At 45.6% G+C, this 13525-nt stretch overlaps 1 protein-coding gene across 1 annotated transcript in view; it reads left to right on the forward strand.

Annotated features, from left to right (window-relative positions):
* The window catches only part of Nmt1 (N-myristoyltransferase 1), a 33203-nt gene that overhangs the window by 7626 nt on the left and 12052 nt on the right, over positions 1-13525 (forward strand). The window contains exons 2-3 of the mRNA XM_036196440.1: positions 6884-6992; positions 9429-9573. Of these exons, the coding sequence (XP_036052333.1) occupies positions 6884-6992; positions 9429-9573 (254 nt within the window). The remainder of the gene's footprint in view (positions 1-6883; positions 6993-9428; positions 9574-13525) is intronic.

The following is a 13525-nucleotide window of genomic DNA, read 5'->3' on the forward strand; positions in this document are numbered from 1 at the left end:
GGTGATGGCGCACGCCTTTAATCCCAGCACTTGGGAGGCAGAGGCAGGTGGATCTCTGTGAGTTTGAGGCCAGTCTGGTCTACAGAGTGAGTTCCAGGAAAGGTGCAAAGCTACACAGAGAAACCCTGTCTTGAAAAACAAAAACAAACAAACCAAACCAAAACAAAACAAAAAAACTGGGTATGGTCCTATAGGCCTTTAATACCAGCACGTGAGAGGCAGAGGCAGGGAACTCTGTGAGTTTGAGGCCAGCCAGCCTGGTCTACATAGTGGGTTCCAGGGTAGCCAGGGCTATATAGAAAGATCCTGTATCAATAAATAAATAAATAAATAAAAATTAAGAAGGAAGGAAGGGAGGAAGGAAAATAAAGCCACATGCCCTGGTACACAGGAAGCTGGCACAGGAGAATCTTGAGTTCAAGGTTAGCCATGGTGGGTCCCCATTGCAAACAAAACAAAAGAAGGAAATAAGTGACCAGAAGTTATGACTTTTCTTCTGAACTTTGCTCTCCGAAACTTGCAGTCTGTGTTGCAGACAGTACGTACCATTTGAATAGTGTCAGTGGCTCTCTGCTTTGACCTTAGGAATAGGATGTGACCTAAGGAGGGCCACTGCCAGGAGTAAGGAAGTTGGTCATTGAAAATCCCAAGCAAAGCACAGGAGGGCACAGCATTCACTGCTCTCTCAGAATGTTGGCACAGCTGTCCTGTGGAAATAGCACTAGAGATGTTTCCCTGACCTCTTTTGGGCTGTAGCTTTTCTGAGTTTTATTTTAGTCCATTGTGCCTAGAAAGCATCAGGCAAGCATAAAATGGTTGTGCTCCTAGCTGTCTGTGCAGTGTAATGGGAGAGGCTGTGAGAAACAGCTGTGTGGTGTGGCCCCTTGCTCAGAACATTTTTAAAATCGTTGAGAGGCAAAGAAAGAAACCCATCATTTTATGTAAATAATTGTATGTATAGTGTTTTAGGAGATTATAACTTTAAAGCAGATGTCAGTGAGGAGTAAAAATGGCTTTCGAAGTAAAACACAGCTCATCTTCAACTTGACCTCAGACTGACCGGGAACGCTCCAACTTCCTGCCATGGCCTCCAGGAACTGCAGGCATGTGCCCCCGTTTCTGCCTCTCCTCACTACCTCTAACACCTGCTGTTCACACTAAAACTTCCTTCTTGGGCCTAGTGTGAGAAGACAGTTAATAACTTGGCTTTGGAGGCTTCTCAGATACATCCCTGTGGGGGCTGAGACTGTAACCAGTGCACCGCTCTCCACCTTCCTGAGGCTGCAACCCTTTAATACAGTTCCTCATGTTGTGGTGACCCCCAAACCTTAAAATTGTCATTGCTACTTCATAACTGTAACTTGGCTACTGTTGTGAGTCATAGTGTAAATCTGTGTTTTCCGATGGTCTTAGGTGGCCCCACGAGGTTGCAGCCCACAGGTTGGGAACCATTGCTTTAAACATGTCAGAGGTTGGAGCTTGTCCCTGGGTACTGGTTGGTTAGTTGATGACCAGGTTTCCTCATTGTAGTCTCCTGTAAGCAACAGGTTAAGGCAGATTGCTGGGAGACTCCTCCTAAGGCTGGAGGTCCCCTCTACTCTTTCTCTCCCGTGATAAAAGATTTTAGTTCCCAGGCACACACATTTGGGTGTTTGTCATCCTGTAAGGGAGAGGAGGCCTGTGTTCCGGACCCTTCGTGCTGTCGGCAAGTTCTGTGCTCCTGCCCATCTGTTAGCTTGCCCTTCCCACCCACCCACACACACCCGGCACTGTTCTATTTTAGAAGCACGGAGGCTCATTTTCCATCTCCTCCTGCTGCCCTGATTTTGTACAAGAGCATCCATAAGATTTCTTCTGTGCTTGAATTTAACATTTAGGGCCTTTGTTAAAAAATGACATTCCTGTGGGGTGTGGTCGTGCACACCTTTAATCCCAGCACTCGGGAGGCAGAGGCAGGCAGATCTGAGTTGGAGGCCAACCTGGTCTACAGAGTGAGTTCCAGGACAGCTAGGATGACACAGAGAGACCCTGTCTCAGAAAAACAAAAAGGATGCATTTCTAGTTGAGTGTGATGGTTCACACTTATAATCCTAATAGTCCAGTGGCTAAAGCAGGAGGCTCACCATGAGTTCAAAACTAGCCTGGGCTACAGTATAAGACCCGATCACACATGCCACTGTGTGTGTGTGTGTGTGTGTGTGTGTGTGTGTGTGTGTGTGTGTGTAGGTGGGTAGGTCATAGGACAGTTGTGGAGCTGGTTGGCTTTCTCCCTTTACATGAATCTCAGGTGTTGAATTCAGGTTGCCTGGCTGGCACTCTAGTGCCTTTTCCTTGCTAAGCCATCTGGCAGCTTTGAAGATGAGATTTCCTAATTGCTTTTCTTCCCTGTCCTGGATCTGACATTCTTTCAATTCATCCTATATTTGCTAGGTTAGTTACTGATAGTAGCCACACCGCCAGAGTCTCTCTGTGTAGCCCTGGATGTCCTGGAACTCACTCTGTAAACCAGGCTGGCCTTGAACTCAGAGTTCCACCTGCCTCTGCCTCCTGAGTGCTGGGAGTGGGCCACCACTGCCCAGCAACCAGCAGCCATTCTGTGTGGACTCCCATCTCAGTTCCCATAGCAGACAATCCCTACTTCCCAAGGACAGATCTCACCCAAGTCCCTGCTTGGTATTTTGGAATGGAAGGAGCAAGGTAAGCTTTGGTTTGCTGTAGTAAGTGTGTACCTCTGGCCAGTCTCTGCCTTGTATTTATAAAAGATTTCTGTTTCAGCTTACTGAATCCTGGCCTGCCCTGCAATACTCAACCAAGATCCTGGCCTCAAAACTCCTGGGTTCAAGCAGTCTTATTCATCTCCTAAGCAATGATACTGCACTGCCTTGCTTAGCTTCCTCTTGCCGGTGTATGTGTTCTCAAGGCCTTTGAGCCTGGTGTCTTATGAATGATTAAGTTATTATAACTGTTTTGAAAGCTCATGGTACCTGACTCCTAGGTGTCTCCTCTGATTCAGTTGTCTCCCTCATTGGGGCTTTTTGTCTACAAGACTATGGCGACTTCATGTGTTCTCATAGTTGTGGCCCAATACCTCCGTAGAATGAATTATAAAATTAAAACATAAAGCCATCTGGGCAGTGGTGGCACATGTTTTTAATTCTAACACTTGGGAGGAGGCAGAGGCTAGCAGATTTCTTTGAATTCAAAGTCAGCCTGGTCTACAAAGTGAGTTCCAGGACATCTAAGGCTGCACAAAGAAACCTTGTCTCAAAAAAAACCAAGAACTAACAAACAACCATAAAGGCAGGTGTGGTGTTACATGCCTTTTGTCCTAGCACTTGGGAAGTAGAGGCAGGAGGATCTCTTTGAGTCGAAGGTCAGCCTGGTCTACAGCTTTGTCTCAACACAAACCAAACCAGCTTACCACCAAAAACAGAATCAGAGTGCAGTCTGTGATCTTTCCGCAGAGTGGGGTCAGGTGGTGACAGTGCCCACAGCCTCTCTTCTGAAGAGGCTTGGGAAGGTAGACTGACTGACCAACTTTCTTTTCTTGACAGTTTCACTGTGTAGTCCTGGCTGGCTTGGAACTCGTTCTGTAGACCAAGATGGCCACAAACTTGGAATGATCTTCCTGCCTCTCCCTCCCAGGTACTCAGGTCATTGGCTCATGCCATGGCTCATGCAACCATGCTCAGCCAAGGAAGACTTTCTATAGTTACTTTGAACACTTTGTAAAGACTTACAAAGCTGAAAGGTGGTAATTTATTGCTATGTAAAATTGTGTTTAGTAAATATCCAATTGGTTAACTAACATGCAGCAGTTTCTTTTTATAGTTGTTTGTGGTTTTGAGACCTAGTCCTGCTGTGTAGCCCAGGCTGGCCTGGGACTCCCCATCTAGACCAGGGTGGCCTTGACCTTGTGGCAATGATCTTGCCTTTGTTTCCCAAAAATGACCTACCACACCTGGATGCAGCATTTCTTCACCTTTACTTTTTGGTTCTTTTTCTGCAGAGGTATAAAAGTGATTTGTATGAGCCGGGTATAGGGTGGTGGTGGTGGGCATGCCTTTAATCCTAGCACCCAGGTGGCAGAGGTGGGCAGATCTCCAAGTTCAAGACCAGCCTGAAGGGCTACACTGACAACCATAAGATTTGTATGGGAATTCATACACAGGGCCCTGATCATTCACTCTGTAAACTGACATGAATAAAGTACATTAACTGGATTTTATTTAACCTTTCAACACTTCACATAATCCTGAGAATGAAAAGAGAGTATCTCTGAAATAAGAAGACCTCAGAGTTGTGACAAGCTCTGAATGGGATTACATAGGATAACGAGTGAGCTATTAAGAGGAAGTTATCTGGGGGCTGGAGAGATGGCTCAGATGTTAAGAACATTGGCTGCTCTTCCAAAGGACCCAGGTTCAATTCTCAGCACCTACACGGCAGCTCACAACTATCTGTAACTTCAAGATGTGACATGCAGGCAAAACACCAATGTACATTAAAGAGAGAGAGAGAGAGAGAGAGAGAGAGCCGGGTGGTGGTGGTACACACCTTTAATCACAGCACTAGGGAGGCAGAGGCAGGTAGGTCTCTGTGAGTTTGAGGCCAGCCTGGACTACAGAGTGAGTTCCAGGAAAGGTTCTAAAGCTACACAGAGAAACTCTGTCTCAAAAAAACCAAATAAGGGCTGGAGAGATGGCTCAGAGGTTAAGAGCACTGACTGTTCTTCCAGAGGTCCTGAGTTCAATTCCCAGCAACCACATGGTGGCTCACAACCATCTGTAATGAGATCTGGCACCCTCTTCTGTATACATAATAAATAAATAAATCTTTAAAACAAACAAACAAAGAGGAAGTTATCTGAGTTCGTGGGTAACTATGGTTCCTATTTTCTGAGGCCTTGGAAGATTCACTGAGCATCTGGTTTTAAGGAGTTTGCCTTTCCATCTCTGAATGTCATCCATCCCCCTCTGTGTTGTGCCTTCTGTGTCTCATTAATAGAATACTCATTAGATGTGTTTGTGTCCAGACTTGATGGCCATATGCTTGTCTGAGGGAGAGAACTGCCAGCCTTGACTTCCTGGCTTCATAATCCTTCTACAGTCTCCTAAATCCCCTGTCCATGGAATAAGAGGAGGTAAATCTGGAGCCTCCACATAGAAAGAGATGACAGTGTATTTCTGCCAGGTCCACCCCCAACCCTTTTTTTCTTCTAGTCCTGGGGATAAAACCTGTTGTCTAGAGCATGCTAGGCAAGCACTCTGCCACTGAGCTACAGCCTTAGCCCAAGAAATGGAAGTGTGTGATTACAGATTGCTTTCTCTTTAGATATGTGCACTTGATATTACTGATAGCATTTCTCAATTGCATTAATATTCAAATAACCACACGGTACTTTGAAACCCTGAAGGATGTTTCCTTTTTTAAATTTAAAAAAATGTTTTTAAACAGTGTCTTTCACTGTAACTCAGGCTAGCCTTCAGCTCCATGTTCTCCTCCAGACTGGCCTGGGACTCAGAGTCACCCTGTCTTTTTTAAGATGAGGTTTTACAATGTAGCCCTTGCTGGCCTGGAATTGTTTGTTTGTTTTCCGAGACAGGGTTTCTCTGTGTAGCTTTGCGTCTTTCCTGGAACTCCCTCTGTAGACCAGGCTGGCCTCGAACTCACAGAGATCCGCCTGCCTCTGCCTCCCGAGTGCTGGGATTACAGGCGTGCGCCACCACCGCCCGGCTAAGTTGACATTTTAATGTCATGCTTTGCTGTGTTTTACTAAGGGAAACACACGAGGGAGTCCCTTTAGCGCGTCTGCACAGCGTTCTCATCTGCCCACGGGAAAGTAGCTGCGTGAGATTGCTGTGGTGGGATTCTCCTGTCATTCCTAGCTCTGGGTTTGCCATCAGTGACCACTCAGTCCTGCTGCCTAATATCCAGTTCAGGCACTTCTCTCTATTGACCCGTCCTTTGGGCATGGACTGCAGTAATGTCAGACGCTTCTTCCTCCCGCTCTCCTTTCCATACTGTCTTGTGTGCTAGATCCAGTCGAGGAAACCCAGTGAACATACCACTTGGAGAAGTCAGGGCAAAGGATTCCCAAAAGACTGCTACTGTCTTATGGCTGTCCTTTTAAATTTAGGGCCATAAGGAAGTGGTGTTGGTACCAACACAGTGTTGACACATGTCTTTAGTGCAGGCTGACAATCTAAAGAAATAAGTACACATTCCTCCTGCCTCCCAAAAAAGGATGTAGTGACTCATAACTATTATCCCAGCTCTCAGGAGGCTGAGGCAGGAGGATTGTCATAAGTTTGAGGCCAGTCTGAGATACATACTGAGTACCAGTTAGCCAAGGTTACATAGCAAGACCTTGTCTCAAAAAAAGAAGAAGGAAAGAAACGGAAAAGACTGGGAATGCAGTTCAGTTGGTAGAAAGCTTTCTTTACATGCAAGAAGCTTTGGGTTTGAGCCCCATTAACCAGGTGGGGGAGTGCCTGTAACCTCAGCATTCTGGAGGTGAAAGCAGGCAGATCATAAGTCCAAAGTCATTGATGGAGATCAGCTTGGCTGCTTGAGACCCTGTCTCAATGAGCGAGTGAGTGAGTGAATGAATGAATGAATGAATGAATGAATGAATGCAAGAACAGAAAAGGCCCTTTAAAATAAATAGTTCATGCCTTGCACATTGTCTCCTCCCTGGGGAGCTGAAGGGTGGGAGTGGAGGGGAGCTGTGCTTGCTAGTGTCCTCCAAACGCCCCTTCTGGGAGCTGGATTCTCCAGTCTGCTTCTGAAGCCAGCAGCTTGGTTAGGAAGGTCTGCTCTACTGAAAAGCCTTTTGTCTGTGGTTTAAAGCATCCGATGTTCTTTCTACTTGGTCTTTCAGTGGCTTGAGTCCAGCCAATGACACTGGAGCCAAGAAGAAGAAGAAGAAACAGAAGAAGAAGAAAGAGAAAGGCAGTGACACAGATGCGGCCCAGGATCAGCCTGTGAAGGTACCGAGGAGACGCCTTAGGGCTGACTAGGGTTGAGGTCAAAGTGTAGGAACAGTTTAGACTGATCATCTCCACTGGCACTTAAAGATGGAAGACACTCCAGTGCTGTCTGTCCTCTGTGCCCTACCTTGGTGATGAAACTGCTCTCAGTACCTTAAAAGACCCAGTAGATTCTGATACTCCAAGCGCAGTACCAGAGTTACAGAATTACAAGCGCATATCGCATATGTGTGTCGGGTGCCATGGACTGATGATGTGACAGCCCCTGCTTCCTAGAGCCGTGGCTCTTGGTCCCCTGGGTCTTAAGTCTCGTGCAGCCAGGCCTGGTGACCAGTTTGGTCCCCTGGATCCACACAGTGAAGGAGAGAGCCGACTCCTGAAAGTTATTCTCTGACCTCCACACACACACTGTGGCACGTGCACACGTACACACATACACAATATTTGTTTTTTGGTTTGGTTTTATTTTAAGGAGGGGTTGTTTTTTTTTTTTTTTCAAGATAGACTTTCTCTGTGTAGCCTTGGCTATCCTGGAACTCACTCTGTTGACCAGGCTGGTCTTGAACTCACAGAGATCTGACTGTTTCTGCCTCCTGAGTGCTGGGATTAAAGGCATGTGCCACCACCACCCAGCTACAAAATATTTTTTAATTTAAAAGAAAGTCTCAACCTGGGGGTCATGACCCCTTTCACAGAGGTCGCGTATCAGATAGCCTGCATATCAGATATTTATATTATGATTTATAACAGTAGCAAAATTACAGTTATGAAGTAGCAACAGAATATATTTATGGTTTGGGGGGGTCACCACAACATGAGGGACTATATTAAAGGATTGCAGCTTTAGGGAGGTTGAGAACTGCTGTGTTACAGTATCACAATCAAAGAGCAAACAATCAGAGTACCCATCAATTAATCAGTCAGGGGCTGGGTCAATACACTGTGGTGCATACACATAGTGAATTTAGCTGCACAGTATGTAGTTTTGTCTCCCCCGAAGAGAAGGTCTGAGACACTGGGATTAATGTGCTAAGATCCAATCAGGAGCCTCTTACACTCTTACCATGCTCATAGACAGTTGTGAGCTGCCATATGGGTGCTGGAAATCAAACCTGGGTCCTCTGGAAGAGCAGCCAGTGCTCTTAACTGTTGAGCCATCTCTCCAGCCCCTTCCTTGTTTTGTTTTTTTCCTTCTTTTTTTTTTTTTTTTAAGATTTATTTATTATGTATACAGAAGAGGGTGCCAGATCTCATTACAGATGGTTGTGAGCCACCATGTGGTTGCTGAGAATTGAACTCAGGACCTCTGGAAGAGCAGTCAGTGCTCTTAAACTCTGAGCTGTCTCTCCAGCCCGTTTTTTTCCTTCTTAAGACATTGTCTTATATTGCCTATGCTGTCGTTGAATTTCTGGCCCTCATATCCAGGCCTCTCAGGGACTACAAACTTACGCCACTACCCCTAGCTACAGGTTTTTTCTTCGTATTTTCTATATTCTGCACTGCTTGAAATTTTGCACTTGGCTCTGTTACTTTTGGTGTAAACACCATGAATCTGGAGCTGCATGACTTGGCCAGATTGGTCAGGCTGCAGGTCCCAGGGATCCTCCTAGCTTCACCTCCCCAGCAGAGGGATTATGCACACTCCACCATGTCGACTCTTTTGTCTCGGTGCTGAAGAGCAAGCTCAGACCCTCATGCCAGGATGGCAGCACTTTACCAATTGAGCTATCTCTATAGCCCGAATTCTTGGTGTTTTGATACAGGGTCTCATGTAGCCAAGATGGATCTCTGTTTGTTTGTTTGTTTTGTTTTTCGAGACAGGGTTTCTCTGTGTAGCTTTGCACCTTTCCTGGAACTCACTTTGTAGCCCAGGTTGGCCTCGAACTCACAGAGATCCGCCTGCCTCTGCCTCCCAAGTGATGGGATCAAAGGTGTGCGCCACCACCACCTGGCAGCCTCAAATTTCTAATCCTCTTGCCTCTACCTCCTGAGAACTAGGATTATAGATGTGTACTCCTATACCAAGCTAACTCTTTGTTTGTTTGTTTGAGACAGGCTCTCACTATTTAGCACTGGTTGGCCAGGAGCTCTCTGTGTAGACCAAACTGGCTCACAGAGATCCGCCCGCCTCTGCCTCCCAGTGCTGGGATAAAAGGTGTGCTTTGCCGGGCGGTGGTGGCGCACGCCTTTAATCCCAGCACGAGGGAGGTAGAGGCAGGCGGATCTCTGTGAGTTCGAGGCCAGCCTGGGCTACCAAGTGAGTTCCAGGAAAGGTGCAAAGCTACACAGAGAAACCCTGTCTCAAAAAACCAAAAAAAAAAAAAAAAAAAAAAGGTGTGCTTTATCACACCTGGCCTAGCTAACTCTTGAACTCACAATGACTCATAAGTCTTGTTAACACAATGGATCTTTTCTTTCTCCACCTGTCTTGTCCAGATGAACTCTTTGCCAGCAGAGAGGATCCAGGAAATACAGAAGGCCATTGAGCTGTTCTCAGTGGGTCAGGGACCTGCCAAAACCATGGAGGAGGCCAGCAAGCGAAGCTACCAGTTCTGGGATACACAGCCAGTCCCCAAATTGGGTATGTATTTCCTTTTGCAGGTGAGAATAAGGAATGTGTCTTAGCTTCGCTTCTGTGGGAGTTTTGTAGGGGAGGGCCATAAGGTCCTAGAGATCATTATTTCTGGAGAATTGTCTTTAAAAGGGGCACGTAAAAGACCGTTGTTCAGAGACCTTATCATTTCACAGCAGCACACACAGAACAAACGGCAATTCTTTTTAGTCCATCATCATCTTAAACCTACAGAGAACAATTAGCACGTGATGAGTGGGGATGCCTGTTCATGGGTCTATCTTCCCACTTAAATTAGTGAAAGACTGTTTTGTTGTGTGGACAAATGTGAACTCTGGAATGGGAAGAGTCCCCAGACTCCTCTGCTTTCTCTCAGCTAATAAATACATGCTCACTAAATTCAAGTTACAGTCAGTCATGGCTCAACTCTGAGAGTGCTATATTTTTCATCATGCACTCTTAAGAAGCCATTATGAAGTCAGGAGGGGAGGCACCTTTACCTCCAGCTCCTGGAGGCAGAAACAAATGGATCTCTGTGTTTGAGGCCAGCCTGGTCTACAAGGGGTATTTCAGTCCAGCCAGAGCTACATAGTGAGACCCTGTCTTAAAATAAAACTAATCTAAAAAATGCTGTAATAAACTTGTAAAGGGATTAGACAGACAGAAATCCCAAAAGTATTCCAGAATTGATTGCACATACTGGAGTTTGAGATGTCTGCTAGGCCAGAACCACAGCTGACGTTGGCCACTAACCTCAGGGCTTCTGGTGAACAAAGGTTTTAGGAGTGATTGGGTTTTGCTTCTGAGGACCGCTTCTTCTTTCTTATGTATGTAGTTGAGGAAGTAACTTATGTTTTCTTAAAATCTTTATCATTTTTTAAACTATCTGTTTGTGTGTGTATGAGTGCCTGTGAGTGCAGCCACAGAACACCAGGCAGTTGTGAGCTGCCCAGTACAGGTGCTAGGACTGAATTTGGATCCTCTGCAGCATGTTCTTTTAGCTGCTGAGCCATCTCTCCAGCCCCAAAACGCATGCTCTAACACCAAATGTAAGTGATGATCAAGTTGCCAGTGTAACTATCCTCCAGAAACATAAGACTTCTAGTACGGGGCTGGAGAGATGGCTCAGCGGTTAAGAGCACTGTCTGCTCTTCCAGAAGTCCTGAGTTCAATTCTCAGCAACCACGTGGTGGCTCACAACCATCTACAATGGGATCAGACGCCCTCCTCTTCTCTCTGAGGCTCTCTCTCTCTTCTCTCATGTAGGCACTACACCCAAGTAGAGCTCTCATCTCTCATATACATAAATAAATAAATCTTTAAAAAAGAAAAAGAGGGGTGGGTTGGGGATTTAGCTCAGTGGTAGAGCGCTTGCATAGCAAGTGCAAAGCCCGGGGTTCGATCCTCAGCTCCAAAAAAAAAAAAAAAAAAGACTTCTAGTACATTGTGGGAGGGTAGAGCCAAGTCAGATACCAGGAGGTAAAAAGACAGCTGTGCCCACATTGTCTGCAGAGGTGGAAAGCATTCATAGCAGGTGTTTCCTGACTTAAAGTGGTCAGTGCCATGATGGGTAACCAGTATAAAGTGAAAATAGCCAGGTGTGGTGGCACATCCTTTAATCCTAGCACTCTGGAGGCAGAGGCATCTCTGTGAGTTTGAGGCCAGCCTAGTCTATATAATGAGTTTTAGGACAGCCAGGGCCATGTAGAGAGACCCTGTCTCAAAAACAGAACCAAGTAAGCTCTGCTTTTGGGTAGATGTAGCTGTCAGCTTGGCAACAACACAGACATGATTTGAGGAGATAAAAACGGGGAGGGAACAGTGAGGGATACATTGTCTGTCTGCTCCCCATATCTGCACTGACCCTGATAAGGAGCTAGAAGTATTTGAAGAGTCCCTCACTCTACCATTGGTGAGATTCCCCAATGGGCTGCTCTGTATTCTGGCCTAGTTTTTAGGTAATCTCTTGGGTCAAGGTTCATTTGAGAAAATAACTTTGCTCCAGCCCAGAGCATAGGAGCTGGTGAAGAGATGAGATTTGGCCGGTCAGGACCTAATTAAGGCTATCTCTGTTTCACTGAGTCAGGCTCTGAGAGATACCACCTTCACGCTCCCAGGCATAAGCTAGTCTGCATGGCAGAGGCCTTACCTTTCTCTTCTGCAAACTGTGAGGATGGTGCTGTGTGGTTACTTCCCTTTCTCCCAGGGGAGGTTTTGTTTTGTTTTATTTTGTTTTTCTTTGAGGTGACTTTGTTTTCAAGACAGGGTCTTTGAACTTGTGGCCAACTCTCCTGCCTCACTCAGCTGTCTAAGCTGTGGGATTACAGGTGTGAACCACCATTCTTGGCCTAAATGGGGAACTGTTGATTGTAAAGTTCGTGCAGTATGCTGTGTTGAGTTGGGCCTCCCTGTGGTGTAGACCTGTTATCCCTGCTACATGGGAGGTAGAGACAGAAAGTGTAAGTTCAAGGCCAGCCTGAGCCACAGACAGAATGAGTTCAAGGCCAGTTTGGATAAAGTAGAAAGACTTTGTCTCAAAAAATAAAATTGAAAAGAGGGTGCTGTGTTAATAACATGTCTCACCTTTAGGGAGATTTTAATTAAACTCTGTTCTGCTGAAGAGGCCTAGAATTCTTCATAGTTTAAAAATCACTGTAAGTTCACCTTTGAAAGGCCTCCAGACAGTTTTTAGTCTGTATGAGAGCATCTTCAACTTTTTCCATTTGTGATTCCTTTTTCTTTCTTTTCTTTTTCTTTTTTGTTTTCTTTGAGACAGGGTTTCTCTGTGTAGCTTTGGAGGCTGTCCTAGAACTAGCTCTGTAGACCAGGCTGGCCTCTAACTCACAGAGATCCACCTGCCTCTGCCTCCCAAGTGTTGGGTATTAAAGGTGTGTGCCTTTTAGCCTGAAAACTTTTGGTATATACAGATGGCTCAGTGGGGAAAGGAGCTTGCTGCCAAACCTCGTAACCTGAGTTTGACCCGTAGAACTTGGTGGAAAGAGAAGAATGAATGGCTCTTACAAGATGTCTTCTGCCCTCCACACACGCGCCGTGGTGTGGGGGTGAAACCAAGTTTACAGGCTGGGCGTGGTAATATAGCTATAATCCCAACACCTGAGACAAGGAGTTAGAAGGATCAAGAGTTCAAGGCCATGGACTGGAGAGATGGCTTAGTGGTTATAGATAATTGGAGCTTGGTTACCACTATCCACATGAGACAAATCATAACTAAATTGCAGCTCCAGGGCATCCAGTGCCCTCTTATGACCACTTAGTGTATATGCACATGTGTCATATACATAAAAAAATATACATCTTTAATAAAAATACCCTCATCAGAGAAGTTTCTCCTCACAGCAGAAGGTAATTTACACAGTTGAGACCTGATCTGTGTGCAGAAAATAAAGGACTTTCATTGCTGCCAGAGGGCCAGCTTCCAGCAGCACATGTTACACAAAAATCCACTATGTCAGCAAGAATCAAAGCTTTCTATCTGAGGGTTAAAGAAACAAATGCTTTCTGATAGTAACTTTTGCTTTTACTTCATCTTCTCTGAAAATCTCTCGTCTCCACACAGCTACATCTCTCTTCTACACAACCACACATCTCTGTACAGCTGCACATCTCTATACAGCTCTCTCTCTCTGTCTCCACACAGCTACATCTCTTTCTCGTCAGTTAAATATCTCTTCACATTTTTACATCTCTCTACTACACAGAATAAACTCTGGACAAACATATGAGTTACATTTTCAGGGTCACATAACATTCCTTGAGTAAACAAAAAGAAGTAGGACCATTCTGATAACACATGAGGAACAACACAGTATCTCTCGGACTAGGGATATCACACTGACCGGCCCGTGAGTAAGTAACCATGGCAATGCTTGGATGTCGCCAGACTATAAAGCAGGGACAGGCGACACATAGTGTTCAGCATTTCCCAACAGTGACATTGAAA

This window comes from Onychomys torridus, chromosome 8 (assembly GCF_903995425.1).
Source record: "Onychomys torridus chromosome 8, mOncTor1.1, whole genome shotgun sequence".
Classification (NCBI taxonomy): Eukaryota; Metazoa; Chordata; class Mammalia; order Rodentia; family Cricetidae; genus Onychomys; species Onychomys torridus.